The sequence below is a fragment of the Gallinula chloropus genome (assembly GCF_964237585.1).
Source record: "Gallinula chloropus genome assembly, chromosome: 2".
Classification (NCBI taxonomy): Eukaryota; Metazoa; Chordata; class Aves; order Gruiformes; family Rallidae; genus Gallinula; species Gallinula chloropus.
Genome location: NC_140086.1, coordinates 55006766 through 55026399, shown reverse-complemented (window position 1 = coordinate 55026399; position 19634 = coordinate 55006766). Strand labels below are relative to the sequence as shown.

The window sequence follows — 19634 nt, the reverse complement described above, 5'->3', positions numbered from 1 at the left end:
AGGCACAGCCAGACAGAAAATCAGAAACGGCCCACTACGTCCAAGAGCCAGGGCCTGATCCTGCTCTGGGGAACGGGAACCTCCGCGCACCTCCGCACATTCTGGCACAGCAACAGGGCCAGGCTGTGGGATGTTTCCTTGCTGATGTTCAATCAAAGCCTTTCCAGCAATGAGAGTTAAAGGATCTCAGCTCCTCCCAGGAGAGTAACAGGGCGTGATACAGCAAAGCATGGTGTTCCCAAGCCTATGTATATTGGCAGCTAAAGATACTCAGTAGCTCAAGTGGGTAATCCTGATGGGGAGCTGAGCAGTGAGTGACCGAGTACCTGCCTGCCATTGCTTAAAGACCTTTATCCTTTGTGCCAGTTATGCTACTCCAAAAATTTTTGCATGAACCCAACAGGATTTAAAACTACATAGATGCTTAGATTGTAAACTATAGCCCTAATTATTTTGAATAGTGGCCCTAATTATTAAATTTTATTTTAAAGCACTTGTAACTATGCATGACAGTAAGTGCTCTGTATCCTTGCACTCCTCCGAAGTGCTGCTAATGGGTAATGTGCTACTTTACTTTCTGTTCAGTTCAACAGATTTATTTTCAGAGTGAATCCTGAGTGAATTTCTCCTGAATCAAACTCTTTCCCTGGTGAGACTATATAATCCTGCTGTCTTGTTAAAGCAAAAATCATCTATGAGACTTCATTCAAAACAAATCCCCTGCCAAACTATTTCTCTTTTTTCATTTGGACAGTTATCCTTCTGATAATTTATAAGGGAAAAGTTCTTCCCTTGTCTAGTGCAACCCTGTAAAGAGGACAATATCGGTTTGACAGCAGCGTAAACAAAGAGATTCACAATCTTAGCAGTGCTAGAATATATTGGGCAGTTCATTGCATATGGAGGAAAACCAGCAACACTGCAGTAGTTAGAAGGAAAAAAATACACAGCGATATGGCTAGTTATGGTTCATTCAGATTATAAACAATTTCCGTATATAAAGAGGACTTTTTTAGATGCAGCTGCAGTATTTTAAGTCCCCCTTCCTTGCCACTACTAATAAACTGCACCCTAATGCGTTGCATCTACCAGCATTAGTCATGACTACACCTACTGTCTGTAATGGGGTGCCATTCATCAGCTTGGTAAGCTAAAAATTAAGTGATTTTCCTGGAAACTGTTTCTCAGCAGCATCATTTGATCCGCTGTAGTTAAAAAAGCCATGTCATTGGTTACATTATAAATTCCATTTCACAGTCGCCTTTTTTCTTTTTTTTTCTTTTCTTTTTTTTTTTTTTTTTACAAATTAATTGTAGCTTTCCTCTAGGCTTAATGCTGGTATAAAAGGTTTTGGCTGATGAGCAAATCTTTTCCAAAGACAAGAATTTTCAATTCTATCATTTTTAAATAACAGCGGCACAAAAAAACCCCTCACAGGAACAAACTTGTTTAAGTCAGCCACACAAATGAAAGTTGACAAGTGATTAGCTGCTTCTGGGAATGAATTGTTTTCTACGTTTTAGGGGGGAAAAAATGTCATCAGTGATTTTGAAAGTGGCCTGAAGCATAGGCTTTGAAAGTCTAATACTACAAATACCAGTTTAAACAATTACATATTTAATCAATTGTTGTAACATGGAGTTGGCACGACAAAGCACAAACTTCAAAACCCACCATCTCTTGTACAATGCAAGCAGTACGCACACTTGTAAAAACCCATAAGTGTACTAGTAATTGTATCAGTCATCTTGAAGGACAGACAGCAGGGAATACATTAGTTCCTACTTTTAAAACTTAAGCATGGTATATTGAGCCTCTGGGGCAGTGCACATCTGTGTGTGCCTGAAAGAGAAACTGTGCTTGCCCTTCAGGGTGGAAATGACTTTTGCCAGTTGTCTTCCTCCCTTTTCTTTCTATAGGTGAAAGAACAAGAAAGGATCTTTTTTTTTTCTTCTTTTTTTCTGGCTTCTGCTTTGAGAAGACAGTTAGATTGAATCTGTATCATTCCACTTCTCACTGGCTATGTCAGAGTCACATCACAGTAAGAGCCATTTACACCTGTTCCTCTGATTTATCACACTCTGGTGAAATTTAGGACTGTGTACTGGGTTGGAGATGGAATGCAATTTGGACAGGTTCCTCCACTGGACAAATTGACACTACCACATCCAGGGGCAGATACAGCCTCTGTCAGGTGTGGCTTACACCTGGAAACAGAGGGGTGATCATTATTTGCTTTCTAGACCACATAGCACAAACACTGGGTTTTTTTAGATCTAATCACATCATCTTGGATCACAGTCCATACAATATACTAAGAATTAACAGAGTATTTAATATATCACAGCTTCAAATATATCTACAGATCAGACCCTACATGTTGTTATGTGTGCATCTTCCTACCTGACCAGTCAAAAATTATCTCGCCATTTCTCCTATGCTCCTATGACAATTTTGACAATTTACAGTCAAACTTGGCAGATCAATCTTAGGCATTTTTCCTTCTATGAATTAATCTTCATGCTACTTTGTTTTTGGGTTCAAACCTACTGAATTGTAGTCTTGTGGAAAACTCTACTCACAGCAGACATCTTACCAACCCATATTAGAGTATTTCTCTGTGTGAGAATCATTCACAAGAGTAAACTTCTTAAAATCTGAGCTAAAAGGCAAAGAAAAATCAACAAAGGACATTCACTTTTTATGCCCTAGCAAATACAATATCGGACCTTGAAGATTTTAAAGGGTCTCAAATCCTCTCTCACATTAGAGGAGGAACACAGATGGTAAGTCTCTGCTCATTCAAATACACAATTTGGATGAGGAGTGGTGCATTCTTTAGACTCTCACAAAGAAGGCAAGATCTGCAGTTCAGTGTGCTGCATTCCTATAGTATTTGCCAGGATATAGTGGCAATGGCATTTAAAAGTAAGATGGTAACAGGGAGGAACAGGTCACTCTTGCATGAAATGAAGAAACAGAAGTTGAATCACAAAAAAAAAGGGAAAAAAAGACAGCCCATAAATTCCTATGAAAAATAATGAGGATTAGAGATAGCCTCCAGCTAGTGGGAAACGGTTCAGGCACCACAGAATAAATTTTATAGCCCTACAGGCCTCTCTGAAGATTTGCACACTTCCTCTCCATGAAGAATACTATTATTCCAAGAAATACTGCTTGTAGAACTTGATTTCCAAGCTAATATCGTGTTACAGGGCAACTGTAATTAGACAGACTGTAATGTAGAACACTGGAAAAAAGCCCTATATTCTTCAATAGTAAAAGAAAAACATGGCACATTCTGGAACAGCACTACTGGACCTGATGGCATTTTTTTTTTAATATCCAGCTTTATGCAATTAGAATTAGGCAGAGATTTCTAAGAAAGGTTTCCATGTCTCGCTCCTCATCCTGGCTGGCTGTAATCAGAAAGTTTGCACACTGTAGAGATGATTCTTTCCATTCAGTATCGTCTCTCACACAGCCGCTGTCTTACTTGGTTGAGTAATTATTTTTCCTGTTCTGTAGTACAGGTAGCAGACAGATAAAGCCAACAATGCAGAAAACGTAATAATCAGACCTGACACTTACTTCATACTCCTCTTTGAATCCATAGCCTTCTGCACACTTCATTTGGGTGATGTGCTGTAGCAAGTCAGCCACGCGAATCGCTGGATGAAGCTGTCCGGTCTGGTAAGGAACATCCACTGGATCTCGCTTCTTGTAGGTATGGGATTGGACCAGGCTGCTTGTGTCACTGACCATCGTATGAGTTTCATCTAAAAGAAAGAGCATTCCATAATGTACTGGCTCATTTCCACTAATTAGTAGAAATATAAATTACACAGATTTCTAGAGGAATGGCAGAAATCTGACACCATCAGTATTGCTTCTGTCAGTGAAGGCTACAGAACAGTAAATCCATGGAGCAGTTTACACAGGGAAATTGCAAGACTGATTGGAATGAGGCAAAGTCCATGGTTCTACAATGGAAGCATTGCAGAGCAGTCCGAACTCTAATATTGTTTTAAATATCACTGGCTGATTACAAACAGGTTTTAAATTAGGCATTCGGTTCTAAACTGCGTAGAAGTTTCATTCTGAAACTTCAACAAGTCCCATGGAATGAAATGGACTTGTATTCTTAAAATTACTGAAGTGCTGTATTTTACACTGCAAATTTAGAGCAAATGTTTGGAGTGAGCAAAATAAAAAGATGCACAAAATGGCTTATGGTTTCATCAAGCTAGGACTGCAATGGAAATGTAGATCTGATACAACATTTGAAGACAAACTACGAGAGGACAAATGCAAACGGTCATCTGATCAGGAAAAATGTCTTGACTGGCTGCTGAACATGCTTTAGGACCACAGGATATCATGAGCCATCACATCAGGCATGGAATGTTGTATGTCAACTGACATGCAAGCCAACAAACAGGAGAACCCAGTGGGCTGGTTAAAATTTTTATGAGACACATACTCTCCCAACCCTCCACATCTCTTCCATGGGGCAAATGGGCAACTTACCATTGATTGGCACTTTTAAGAAGATACATATCAGGAGAAAAAAAAGAGGAGGAGAAAAAGGAAACAGGGCATAAGCAACAGTACTACATTAATAATTACAGGTAATTTTATGTTTGTAATTTAGTCTTTACAGAGTGATTTCCTAAATGAGTCAGATGCTGATCTCAGTTTCGCAGTATAAATTAAATGTACTGAAACCATGGTATCTTAATGTGAGTCAATTCACACAGATGCAACTGAGATCAAAACTTACACTTAGTAGTAAATAGACAGACGTGAAAGTGCACTCTACCTAAGGAAACAATATGAGTTCCTTCCTGTTTAGATGGAATTTTAAAAATTTGCTCAGACTTGACAAAAGAAAAAAAGAACAACACCCAAATTCTAAGGTCCAAGCATCATCATAAATATTGTTCTGTACCCCCAAGTAATAATTTTACATATCTCAAAGAGGTTTTGGGTTTTAACTAAAATTGTAAATGTGGTGCTTTGACTTATTCAAACTACTCCTCGCTGACTGCACAGTAACATAGCAAGAGGGTTTATAAAAATACTATATTAAAAATCATTCCTTTTCAAAATATGTTGTATGAAAGGGAAATACTAAAATAGTATTTCCACATTCATAAGTTAGATATATTATGGCAAAAAATGTTCCACAAATACTCTGGAAGAAAAGGTCCCAGATTCTCATGTAGATACCAAAAATACTACCACACCTCATTAAAGGTGAGGTTCAGGAATTAGCTACACCACTGAAGCTGCTCAGTGAGTCATATTTCAAGGATAATTTTAGGTTCTCTCACTTCACACCAATACTGAGACACACAAAATCTGGCCCTCAGTAAGCATACAGTCAATATGAACTATGCATTTAAACCTAAACCAAAAATAAAAGTGAAAAATTTATGGGTCCGAATATGGGCATTCAATGACTCTTCCTCACAGTTTGCTAAGCTGATCTAATGCAGAGGAAAGGGATTCATCTTTTAGTTACTACATTTGACAACTTTTGCCTAATGTGCAATAAAATTGTACTGCAAAGCACCTTGGGATGCATGGCATGAAGCGTGGTATACAAGTGTAGGTACAGTATGTTGCTGTTGAAATGGCACCTGAGAACTACAAGGTGGCTAAGACACAGAAGACAGAAAAGGTGTAAGAAGTTGACCATGACTTTTTGGGTATCTTATTTTAATTTTATAAATAGTTTAGAAAACTTGGTGGGTTTCTTTTGTTGGTTTTGGGTTTTTTTCCAAACTACAGAATTTTTTGTAACACAGGCGGTTAGTAACTAAGATGAAGGCAAAGTCATCAGATAGTAGGGTATTGTGCTATGAAAGCTGCAGTTCAATCCTCACAAATCTCTTTCCCAGGAGTTCCTTTGTTTTAGGATAATTTTCCTCTCTCCATTTCTTTATATCTTATAGCTGCATTAAAACTTTTTTTCCTCTCTTTGTGAGGACTCTTTTAAGTTGTTTTAGTGCTTTCAGTCCTTGGATTATATGGTACATCAGGAGTTGTGTATATGACAGTTTTTTGCAGGCACAACAGTTGCTGTTTTTCAAAGGGTGAGTGTCTCCAAATGCAGTGTGGATATGCAATGGGAGGTTTGTCCAGCTCAAATACTCATACAGCTGCAGTTCTGCTCTCCACTTACACATTCTCATATTGCTGTACAACTCTTATTAGAGAATATATTTATTTACTTGTTATATGAACTGGAAATAAGGAACCCAACCCAGTATCTTTTCTAGGCTGACTCTCTTCTTTCTCCAATTGTAGAAATATGCACATTGGTGAAACTGGACCAACATGAATAGTAACTGCATGTTTAGTCAATGTTATGTAAAGTGCTATTTTACATCTCAGGCTTTCACTTAGGTTATTAGGTTAAGCATGAATGTTTTCCCTGAAATGTAAGAGAATTTCTGAATATCTGAATCTAAAAAGTAAGACTGTTGTCTTTTGTGACTTTTAAAGAGTTTATCACTAATCCTCAGTCTTTTTTTTTTTCCTCAGTTGGCTAAGTTTCTAGTTTGCATAAATAGTCCAGAGATCTTGCTGTACATATATTTGAAAATGGTAAGTGTGCTGCGCCCTTTCTAGAAGATTTTGAAAACTAAACTCAACCATTCACCAAATTTGTACCCTTCCCAGGAGCTCACACTGAAAAGTTCATTTAATTCTAACTACAGGCTTGACCTTGCAGTCTAACACAACTTCCTTGGACACTGGAAGACAGCAAGAGCAGGTATTAGTTGCAATTAAAACCCAGTATTCTTTGTTAATAGGTATATTCTTCTACCGACTCAAGCATGAGCATGATTTACCTAAGATGAAACACTAGTCCTATACAGCCAGTCATAAAGATGTTTTTGGAGAGATACCTGGTCTGAATGGAATGCCATTCATAAAAAGTACCCAATCTTTTAGCATGTAAGGTTACAAAAATACTGATTTTCCACAGCAAAATAATTTGAAGATTTTCTGAGATGAGTAAGCACAGGTTGCCACAGTAGACTACAAAATACATATCCAACTAATTCAAGATTTTGCAGACTTAGTAAAAAAAAAGAGTTTTTTTTCACAGTGTGTTTGTCTGATATCTGAATTACTTGTTTAGAGATTATTTCTTGTGGGGAAAAAAAACTAACCATTTTACCATCATTATTATATAGCAAAGGTCACAAAAAATAAAATCAAAGAAACCATCAACCAAAACTTAATAATGCAGATAGGAAATCTCAAAGTTTTTCTCCTGATAATAGTACTTTTCTCCTTGCCCACCCACAAGGTCAGAAAGAACATCTACTGGATGAAGCGTTGAATGAATGCTAAAGCACACAAAAAAATCTAACATCTCAGGCAGTTAAAAAGCACTGCAAATTTCATTTGCATGCAGATTATTACATTGTTACAGTCACTACCGTTACCTTCTTCCAGATTTACATAATGCATTAAACCACACAAGTTCCTTCTGCGAGTTATCACACTGAAATGCGCTGTGCTAAATATTCTTTCACAATAACAAATTTTCAAGACCACCTGCATAACCTTCTACTTTTCATATCCTCCACCCTACTTTTACTTAAGCCTCTTTAGCGTACAGTGTAAGGGCAGGAATCAGTTGAGAGGTCTTACGGTTTTTTGTAGTCATTTGTAGAAAAAGGAGAAGAAAGAAAAATATTTGTTGTAAAAATATCAATCCTTCTAAAAAAGAGTAAACAGGCTTAGCGCTGGATTCTGCATTGTTGCTACAGTGCACTGTTTTGTTTTGTCTGACTTGTTTGCGAAGAAATCTCTCTGTTTAGCTTAAGTTAGTATGAGAAGGAGGTGTAAATGAGTACAAGCCACAAAGCAGTTAGAGTTACTTAAGCATTGAAAATGCAATAGCGCCTCATGCTTATTGTTCTATCACTGTGCAGAAGCCTCTCTTTTTGACATTGGGAAATAGCAGGTTTTCCTAAATTCCTAGTGGAAATGCTTTACACTTTAACTGTATGTTTTTAACCTACAGTTCTACTGTTTCATTTTGTTCCTGTGACACCTGAGGCATAATAAACTATATACTCTAAGTGTCATGTTATCATTTTTGCTGTTCAAAATACTATCCTCTGAAACTTCACTTTGACAAGCGCGTCAAAAACCATGCGGTATTGTGAGAAGAAATGATAGGTGGTGGATGGTCAAAACTGTATTTTTGTCTGATTTTCTGTATCATGAATAGTCTAATTAGGATAAAAATTTATTTTTAAGAGGTGACATCTTCAGTTCTGAGACAAAACAGAAAAAAATGAGGGAAACTATTTCAATTGCTGTGATAATCAAATTCTTTTGTGTCACTCCAAATACATGCATAAACATTTCATCGCAAATCCACTCGTAAAAAATTATGTCTCTCTCTTCTCCCCTGACTTGCACTATGACAGCAGTAATCAAGCCTGATAACTGTCCTTTGCATTCTCAGTGTAGCCAAGCCTACCCCCTCCCTTTAGCATAAAACTCCAGCTTTTGCATACTATTGTCTGTACCCCGAGAACTGTGACTTCAGCAATAAACTTTGATAAAGGGAAATGTTCTCACCTAAAATTGCAGTTGGCACAAATGGATCTGTCATACATCATAAGCAGGTCAAAGCAGAAAAGGTAAAAAGAGAGAGAACAGTAAATGATTGATAAAGGTTCCCGAGTTTTCTTTCAGAAAGCTACTGTAAGCAACCAGTACATTGCTTATATATGCATTAAATTTCTATGGCAAGAAATATAATAACATAATTAGATGTGCTTTACTGTGAAAAGGTCTATATAGCATGGAAACCAAGAAAAAAATCGGTTACCTGGGTAATAAGAATTAGGCACTGTTGTGCTCAATGTGTTAGTTTTCATTGTAAATGAAGATGGTGAAGATACAGCTGCAAAGAGAAACAAAGCTGGTTAGAGACAGCTCAGTGATATGTGGCTGCTCAAGCTGCGTGACACTGTGCATGCGACTGACTTGGTTTAGAGTCCATCCTGTTGTGTTTACTGCACTGGAATCACGACCTGAGGAAAAACAGGTGTGTCTAGTGACCAGTTTGATGAATTCTCTAAAGAGAAATGTCATCAGAGAAAGTATTTTGATTGGTGATGACAAATTACATCGTAAATCACAAGATGAGACTGAATGCTGATGCTTGACTAAAGACATCACAGTGGCAACAGGTGTTCTAGACAGAAGCTTTGATCATTAGTAAGTTTACTTAATAATACTGTATGCAAATATTCTACTATAGTTGAATTTTTTCCTCTCCATTTTCTTGGTTTCTCCAGACAGGTGGATAATGTGTACACAGATAGTATTATGTCCTGAATATTACTTTTTTTTTTTATAATGATGCTTTCCAGGGAGTGGTACACAGACCGTGCTTGCACTGGTATTTAATCAATTAACCATTTGTAAAACCTAAGGGAAAAGCCCAACGTGACAAATTAAGTACAGTTAGTTCCCTGGTATAGAAAGATCACATGAATTACTGTTGTAAGCACAGAGAGATTCAACAGGTGGGAGTTAATCACAACATTTTACAAGATGTTCAGCCAAAGAGTCATTAAAGGCTTTTAAGCAAAGCTCATTGTAAATTCAGCCTTAGCTGCTTCTCTACACTACTGAAATTCGGTTGGATCAGTGAATGTAAGCACATGACAGATACCAATAAACAGACTAACAGGAATTTGTGAAACAAAAGTAGAATTGAGGAAGATGAGAAGGAGTGACATTACTCCTGCTGGCTTTCCAGCATGGGTTTTTTTTTGGTTAATTTTCTAGGGCATACAGTTGCCAGTCATTATTAAGATGTAGCTACCTGAAAACTGGCTTAAATAAAACTGGCAGTTATCACTTACCCTATAAATGAATATATCTAAGACTACTTTCCTTTGATTATGTCTCCTGAATTACTGGATGAAAAGAACAGAGTGTTACTCCTTTTGGGTATGGAAGAAGAGATTAGTTGAGGTCAGGGCTGCTGCAGCAAATAAAACTGGTTAGATACAGAATGTAGACAGGACAATATACTTTCCTAGGAGGTAGGAATGTTCAAAATCTCTTGAGTACAAGGCCTTAAACAAAGATTATTCCTAAGGACTGTCAGAATGCTTCTTATGGTGACCTCATTTCTTATGGAAAGTCTAATCAGAGGCTCTAGCCCTCAAGTGGTATAAAATACTTGTTATGCCAACAATTTCAGATTGGTTTATGGTGGTTTACATACAGAGGATTTAGTCCCAGTAACTCATTGCAGCTTGTTGGTTGTTGTGACCATTCAGAAACATCACTGGAAAACTACATCATGATGATGGAAGATGAAGTCATAATTCTTAATCTCTTCACAGAAGTAATCTCATTAACTGCAATGGTATATCCTCACCAGACAGGCGAGTCAGGTTTTGAAAGATCTATTTCAAAGCAATTTCTAAAGTAACTCAAATGCAAATTAACATTGCAAATTCTGAGCCTAATGCTGCTGAGAGAAGTCTCGTTGTGTAAACCTCACAGAGTGTTTGTACAACTCAGCTCGTCAAAGATAAGTTCTTAAGCATATTATTAAAGAGTGGGAGTTGGGCCTCTCATACTGGTAGTACTTGAAACAAAATTACATCTTTGACAAATTCTGAAGATGTTCAAAACACTGGTATACAAGGAAAACTGAGGTTCCTTAAGAACTACAAAACCAAGGAAGTTTTTTGAACATAGTCACTATTTTTTCCCATTCTTCTTAACAATTATAAAAACCTGCCGTTTTTCCTGGTTTTTGCCTAGTGCTCACCCCCAGATAGGGGTCAGTCCTTGACTAAAATTCTAATAAAGGCAATTTTATATCCCAAATTTTATTTCTTCTCAGAGTAGATCCAAGAAGACCCAAGATATCAGAGAATCTCTTATGAAATTGCAGAACAGATAATTCCACCGAGTTCTTCCCTTGCACAAGCAACAGAAAAAGCATCATCTAGAATTGGAAATGACAAGACAATCAGATCACCATTATCAAGTTATGACATTCAAAAATAAATTTCACCTACAAAAAACGAAGTGAGCAGGAGAAGCATTTGAAGGACTTGGGACAGCATGAGGGATATAAATTTTTTAACATAATAGAGACTGGAGAAAGGTAAAACTGCAGCTGTTTCAGTAATGTCTTTGCGCTTCTGCAGAAGAAAAGGATGGACAGAAAAAAGCTCAATTATCCTTATTATTTTTAAAGAAGTCTATTCTTGATTTCCGACTGTCTTACTCATTCGAATACACAGTGTAATGTTCTGCACAGTGGGAAACTCTGGGTCCCATGGATTTTCCATGACTGAGTAATGAGGAATATTTTAAAAACCATTTGCACCTTTCTTCCACCTTCCAGAAAAAAAGAAAAGAAAAGAAAAGAAAAAAAAAACTTACATCTCCCATTTAGATTGTGCGTGTCCATGAAAGAGAAAGCTTCATCACAGTTGGTGCCTTGCTCAGTGTAGCTTTTATCCATTGAATTCACCATCACTGTCATTTCCTGCCGTGTGCTACTCAATGTCTCTTTCCTCTTTTTAGCCAATTTTCTTAAGAAATGAATGTTAAGGAAAAAAAAAAAGAAAAAAGTACTCAGTGAGCAGACATAGTCTTCATGTTGTTTAGATCAGCATTGTTAGCTTGTAGCCACATTATTAGCATATTTACCATTATTAATTCCTGCATTTCTGGAAACATATATTAATTTCACGCTCGTGTTTTTCAACAAGGGATAGCTGCTGATGCCTTGACCTACAATGAACAGTTCTTGGGGACTGAATTAAAGTGGACTACTTGGGACACAAAGGTCATGTGAGCTACTGTATCAGAGGCTGTATCTGTTTAAGTACATAAATAAAAATGCTAGAAGATATTTCGCTGGAACTGACAAAAATCAGTAACGATTTTCACTCCGCATGCGCTGAAATGTCTGGTGCTGTTTCACTGAGACACCGTGATACAGCTGACTCGTTTACATCACACTGTGTATTACATGTATAATCTCTTAAAACACTTTGCACAAGCAAACACTTAAAACACTTTGCACAAGTGACATTAAATTGTCATGCATTTCTTAAGACTAATATCAATCACCCTTGATTTCAGGAGAATTAGTCACAAGAGTTAGTTGTTTTTCAGGAGGAGAGATCTGTCGGCAACAAGATCTTGACTCTGATAATGTAAAAGCATTATCTGAACTGCTTTTGATGCATATACCTCTTTTTTCCACATCCGTCTGTTTCTGTCTAAACTTAAAATTCATTCTGTCTCCCCCAGTTATGCTCAGCTACCATCACAAAATAACAGGTCCAAAACTCTTGATCTTTCCTTCAAGGTCAGTGAGATGTGTGACCCTAATGATGGTGGATCCCATGCCCATTTGGCTTGTTTCTCTGGCCTCTGACTGTCTTAGACCAACCCTTTCTCCAAGTCCTTGCCTACAGCCTTCATTTAAATTTTCCAGATTCCTTCTGTATATTATCTTCCAAGGTATGGATTCACACAAAAATAAATGCTCCATAGACTTTGATGGTCTTATATCTATTTGTTCTTCTGTGGAAAACAGCTCAAATCAATCTCTCAGAAAGACCTTTTAGATATCTTCAACCAGAACTTACAGGAGCTTATTATGTCATCTATGTTTCCTTCCACTTCTAGAGGCCTAATTCATGAAGCATAACCAAGTTGGGCTAACACTCAAAGCCTTTCTCCCTGTTAACTCTCATTAAATATGAAAAAAAGATTCATGCCACAGACAAAAAATTATAGCACCCTCTGCTAGATCTTCAAACAAGCATGTTTGTCTCCCCTTATGTTGCATGTGAGGAGCTTTCTGTAAACCTCCCTACCAGTAGCTCACTGTTCTGCCTGCAGACACACTTGGAAAGTACTGATATTACTGCTCACTGTGCTGATCAGTACTGCCTCAGAGTCTCCTTATGTTCCTCATCTATCTACCTGTTGTCTCTTATCTTACACCTAGATAACAAGCCATATGGGCAGGAGCTATGGTTGTGTTTTGTACTGATATAGTACCAAGCTCAGCTGTATCTTAGTTCGTGACTAAAGCTCAAAAGACCTTTGAAACTAATGGCTTACTGTTAACAGAAGTAGTAAGTGCAGGCATGGTATTGGGTTTTAAGGGTCACTTTTGGCTCTCAGTAAGATGCTGGAATTGCTATTCCATTCATGAGGGCATATCCCAATGACTGAAAGTGACTGAAGTACTCCATCTCAAAAACCTGCTACAGTATCTACAGTAACGAGCAGGGTGTACCTCTTTGCTCATTCCAGGTCAGAAGTCACCTGCACTACCTTAAGCCATGACGAACCTGCTCTAGACTCTGACAGATACCGAGAAGGTGTTTATGGTCAGTTGGATGGCAGCCACCTGTGGGACTCTGTACTATACTATGCATATAGATGTGCAAAAAACCTCATCCATAAATGCTCATTATGATGGATTTCAAAATTCATTAATGATAATATTACAGTTTATCTAAGAAAGAGTGTAAGATAAACAGTAACAAGTCACATAGAATCACAGAATCATCAAGATTGGCAAAGACCTTCAAGATCATCACGTCCAACCACCAGTCTTACAGGACTATAACCTCTAAACCATTGGCTCAAGAGCCACATCTACCTGTTTTTTAACACTCCCCAGGGATGGTGACTCCACCACCTTCATCTGTTCTTCTGACTGTTCCAATGCTCCACCGCTCTTTTGGTGAAGAAATATTTCCTAATATCAATCTCAACCTCCCATGGTGCAACTTGAGACCATTTCCTCTTGTCCTATCACTAGGCACTAGGGAGAAATGACCAACACCCACCTCGCTACAAACTTCTTTCAGGTAGCTGTAGAGAGCAATGTCTCCCCCTCAGTCTCCTCTTCTCCAGGCTGAACAGTCCCAGCTCCCTCAGTCTCTCCTCCTAAGACCTGTTCTCCAGACCTCTGATCAGCCTATTTGCCCTTCTCTGCACCCTCTCCAGCATCCTTCCCATGGATTAACTCCTAATTTTGTAATTTGCAATGTGATTGGTAGTCAGCAAAAATAACTCATAAACAAGTTCTGTTTCTAAACCTTAATTTAATTTTAATTAACAAGATTAAATGGAGGAACTTAAGATCCTTTCTGATCAACACTAATTTACATTGTAGACTTGATAACAAAACAGCTTATTACTTCATCACACATAAATGCAGACAGGACCATTAGCTAATCTAGTCTGAACTCTTTTATATCAGAGATAGCAACATTTCACTTAAGTACTATAAGTAAAACAAACCTCCTAATTCTTTGCACCCTTCAATCCTCTCTCTCCTTTATATCAAACTAATGAATGTGTTATTTAAAGTAGAATCTGAGAAGTATCTCCTAATGCATGAAGAACTCAATGGAAATCCTTTATAAGGACAGGTTTATCAAAGTGATATCCTGAAATGGATATATTTTTTCCTCTTTCTACCCTTAGCTCAGATGACAAGACATTAAGTCATGTAAGGCTCCTCTTCTGACTTACAGCTACTGCCACCACCTGCCAATTACTGGGCAATTCCCAACTTAGCTGGGTTGTGAAACCAGAACCATGGACAGTGTGATCGCTGGAAGTTCATCTGCAAGGCACACACTGTATTTTATTTATTTCAGGGCTGTGCAGAATAGGTAAGTACTACAGGACAATTCAGCACCGGAGTGATGCTTCAGAAGGCTTGCAGAAGTGGCTTTTCTTCATGAGAATTCCCTCTCTTCAGGCTGGAATAAACAGCTTCTCTTCAACCAGCTGTCAATCCAATTAGCCAGGATACTGCATTGTACAGCCACCTTCCCTTGCCCATCAGTGGACCTGTGAGCACTATCTCTATTCACAAAACCTTTAATCACTGTCAATCTCACAAACTCAGTGCTTTCTCCAAGAGCTCTTGCATGTGAACAATGTACTGGTGTGCAGGAAACAACTCTTACTTAATAGTTTTTTAAAGAAAACTTACTAGGAGAATTGTCCTGGGCAACATTATAGTGATACTGATTCGTATCTGGAAATCCACAATGTGGTAAAAATATGATGCCAGCCTCTCAGGGGTATTACAAAAACCCTCATGCTCTGTAGGGTGAGTATCTCAAGCATCTGCTGATACAGGGAATGCACATTAAAAACTGTATCCTTCCCAAGGAAAGCCAGAGTTCTTGCTTATTAAACCAACAACATGAAGCTCAAATTTTAGAAAAAGTCAGCTAATTTTCCTAAAGAAATTACACTAACATTTTCTCATTTCCTTCATTTTTGGTTTTGGTCCCATAACCAAGCTATAGCAGATTGTTTTTATGACAGTAACAACTGTACAGTACTTCTCAATCTGAATCTAATTCTGGAAATAGGTCTTGTGGGAAAAATTTAAATCTGAAACAACTGTTACAGGAAGAGAGTGATACCAGCCAGACTTTTCTGCTGTGAACAAAAACACCCACTGGACTCAGTCAAGTAAACTTTAGCTGAATATAACATTTTTTTTTTACATCTGCAGTTTTCAGATCTTACTGAAAGTGTTGCAGTGCTGCAGTCTTTGTAACTCATCCATTCCTTGGATCTCTTGATCCCTGGGAGGCTCTAGATATATGAGGTTTAGGAAACCCATGGTACTTCATATCACCACCAGCACTCGTGCTCTTAGGCTTGAAGTATTTCAGGGGTGGAAGACTTAAATATTTGATTATCTTCATTCATGGAAAAAATACTTCATGGCTCCTCTCTGAAGTTTCGCCCTTCTTAAAGGAAAAGAGATTTACAACCAAAAGAAAAATAGAACAGATGGAAGCTCCCATGATGATTACCTAGGGTGAAATTCTTTATGTAGGCAAAGCAAAAATGATCAGCTTATCACACAAATAGTGTTATCATCACTACATGAGGAAGGAAATATACTGTAGCCATCTCAGGAAAGAGGAGCCTGATATTCAAAACAATCTCCAGGCTAGCTAGGAACTGTCGGTATTTTAAGGCACAAGTAATTGCAAGAAATGAGCTGGTGCAATGGTAGAAATGTGGTAAAATACAAAGACATAAAATTGTGTATGAGTCCTTCCAAAAAATTGTGTGTGATCATGGGTGTCATTTACTGTGTTCTGTTACAACTATTAATAAATTCAGCCTAGGAAAATAATAAACTGAAGGCTTCATCACAATCTCTCCCTGTTTCATCAGTGACCATGTAACTCTTGAATGCGGCATCTTCTCCTGTGCAGTCCCTTCCAATCAAAAGGATCACCCTGTAAAAGCCTGACTTAATACCTCTCTCAAAATCCTCCTTCTCTGTGATTTCTCCCTCAAACCCTCCAATAAACCATTGGCAGTAACTGTTAAGTCGCTGCTACATTATCAGCATCTATTTGGTTCATTTTCTGTCTACTTACCTGTATCCATTTTCTTTCTCCTGTCTTGACTTAAATAAGAAGCTTTTTCAGACCTTGCTTGCCTTTTCCCTTTGTGTTTGTAAAGCACTGGGCACAAAGCACAAAGGGAAACCACCACAGTTAAGAGGAATGTAGCAACAGTAAAAATAGTAATAAAAAAGGGTGACTGGGGCTGATAACCAGTATCACTCAGACTCTGAAAGAAATGTGCCTTCCGTTTCAATTTAAGAACACTGAGAAAAGCATATTTATTTAAATGAAGCACAGCAATCACTTCCTTCTTCCCAATTCCAAACTGAGCAGTACTCCCCTTTTTGTATCAGTATGCCTCCTTTCTTCCAAACAAAGGAAGGAGAAACAAGATGCTGCTACTTTTCACAGCTCCAGGAACATACTACCATCACCAAGATATTAAAAATACAGTGAGATGCAAGTTGTAATAGTGTTACTAAAGGAACTGGGCTGAATTTTTTTCCTTAAATTGATTCAGCGAACTCTTGCACTACTTGTAACTTAAGATAAAATAGCTTCTTCTTATATACATATTGTTTCACATTTTATTTGTGGACATGTCACATAAATGGTTCTGCTAATGCAACCCTCTGGCATGGTGCATTTAGAGATACAAAAGCTTTTAAAGCTTTGCTCACCAAACCCTGAAGAATCTAAACTAGAATCAGAAATATCCTTTAATGAAATAATAGCTGGTTAAAAAGATACCATAGAACAGGTAGGACTAAATGGTCCTTTTTCACAGCAGAGATATATTACTAGGGAGTATCCTATGAAAAGTGCATATAGGAATTTGTACTACTCACCATATATACAATAATCTAGAGAAGGGGTGAACTGCAGGTTGGGTAACACAGAATTTATAACTGATAGTAGAAATCTGAGATTAAGTTAAAAAGTTACAAATTTATCTCAAGAACCTAGAGACTGGATATTCACTTAAGATAAAATTCAGCGTTGACCAAAATAAACTCGTGTGTATGGGAAAAAATAATCCTAACTATATACACACAATAATGTGTGTAAATGACTTCATAAACAACAGAAGAAAGCAATCTGGTAGCCACTGATACTCTGAAGACAGAAGTTCACTGCTATGTACAGTCAGAAAGGCAAAAAGAAGTCAGAAATGGCTAGGTAAGGAATAGAGAACAAAATGGAAACTATCATTAAGCAGTAATACAAATATGTGGAGCTCCCACATTTTGAACCCTGCAGGCAGTTCTGCCATGTGCCTACCCAAAAAAGATGTTCTCAAACTACAGAACATATACAGACAGGTGATGGGAAGAACAAAGGAACAGATTCTACCAGAGGAGTTGCAGTCCTTACATAGATAAAGAGTCCCCAGTTTAAAAAGGAGGCAGTTGAACTAGGAATATGTGAAAAGTATATAAAAAGCATGGAGAAAACTAAGACATTAAGAAAGAATTACTATTTCTCAACAATGTCAGAACCAGAAGCAGAGGGTATATGGAAAACCTTTAAACATAAAAGTAAATACTTGCACACACACCAGGTAATTATGGAACACATCACCACAGGACTCTAGAGATACCAAAAGTAAATATCAGTAGAAGAAAAATTGATTAAGGGCTGAGCGGAGGACAGGGAATGCATTACCTTATCTTCACTCTGTTCCTATACTCGTCTAAAGGTTTGTCATTGGCTACTGTCACAAACACGATGTTGTCTGGTGGACTTTTAATCCAAATTTTGATGTAATTTTAAATTATATCAACAATTCCCACATAGATTATACAAGAAACAGGTTGTAAATATTTTACATGCATTTTCACACAGAATTGCTCACCTTTTTGTATTGTTTAGGCTACTTATGATATAGCAGGCAGGATAAATTAACTCAGAAATTAATTACTTTGCCCTTCTGTTGTTGGCTGTATATAATACATTAAAAGAAAACTGACAGTTATTTTTGGGAAAATGCTTTAGTCTGGAATCATTCAATGAGCATCAGTGATTCAGTGACACTCAGTCTGAAGACATAATCTAATAAAAGCTCTCCAGAAAATAATAAAATTAATACAAGCTCTCCAGAAAAAGTGTGGAACAAAGTCTGCGAATGTCCCTGACTTTGTCCCTGCTTATTGTGCAGACTTTATGTTGTGATTAATTTTTTCTTTAACCACAAAACAGTCTTTGGCAATAACTGTGATGGTTTCTCTGTCTTCAGCAATGGGTCCCCTAAGGCAGCCACAAACCCACATATCACACACACATCACTGTGAGAATCACATGAGTACGATGGACTTCAGGTTTAGCCTATCACCTCTGGTTTGCAATAGTACATTCTAATCTGTATTAGAAAATCCAAATTACTAATTAAATATTGTTTTAGGATATCATTTTAGGGCATACCTTGAATCTCCAACGCCTTGCCTGTATCCTTTTAGTTGTTAAAAAATCCTCGCAGAAATCAAGTTTTAGGAACCTGAGTATCTAATCCAATTCAACCAAAATTGTAAATTTCTTCAGGTGTTATTAAGTAACTGTCATTTTAAGTAATAAATGCTTTTATTCTGCTTTCTATTATCAAGCCAGCAACACTGTGCATGGAACATGAATGAACTGAGAAGCAACTGAAATCAAGCGAGGCAACGACACAGAAATAGTATGGCATTAGTGATAGTGAACTTCTGCTCACAGAAAACCTCTGTTATTCAATTTCACATTTATATGCTTTATATTGAAATGCAATATGCTCAAGAATGCAATTTCACAGTGACATTAAACTGTGTACTGTCAACACTGTATCAGAAAGAAAATTAAGTTAGGGGAAATATTTTTAAAGGCACTACGTTTTGAAGCAAGAACTAGATATCACTTAATAAAATGCTGTACAAGTCGTCCCCACTTCAGGAACCAGCATTTCTAGAGAACAACCACAGGGAAAGCAATTCTTGAGAGACCTAAAAAAGACAAAGGTAGGCAGGATCCCACTGAATTGTGCTGTTCCTTGCTTAGGATCTCTTTATATGCAAGCCTGTAATAGATTATGCAATTATTCTTTGTCCTAAGAAGTCCAGCATATATTTTGTATTGACATCATAACACAGTAAAGCTACCACGGTAGGGAAGACTGATGTAGAGATAATGAATATATGACTATAGCCAAGGGTGCAT

At 37.5% G+C, this 19634-nt stretch overlaps 1 protein-coding gene across 1 annotated transcript in view; it reads right to left on the bottom strand.

Moving 5' to 3' along the window:
• Window positions 1–19634, bottom strand: part of PTPRM (protein tyrosine phosphatase receptor type M) — a gene marked incomplete at its 5' end in the record, with an annotated part of 481602 nt that overhangs the window by 91620 nt on the left and 370348 nt on the right. The window contains 4 exons of the mRNA XM_084260019.1: window positions 3592–3779; window positions 8617–8643; window positions 8870–8944; window positions 11461–11612. Of these exons, the coding sequence (XP_084116145.1) occupies window positions 3592–3779; window positions 8617–8643; window positions 8870–8944; window positions 11461–11612 (442 nt within the window). The remainder of the gene's footprint in view (window positions 1–3591; window positions 3780–8616; window positions 8644–8869; window positions 8945–11460; window positions 11613–19634) is intronic.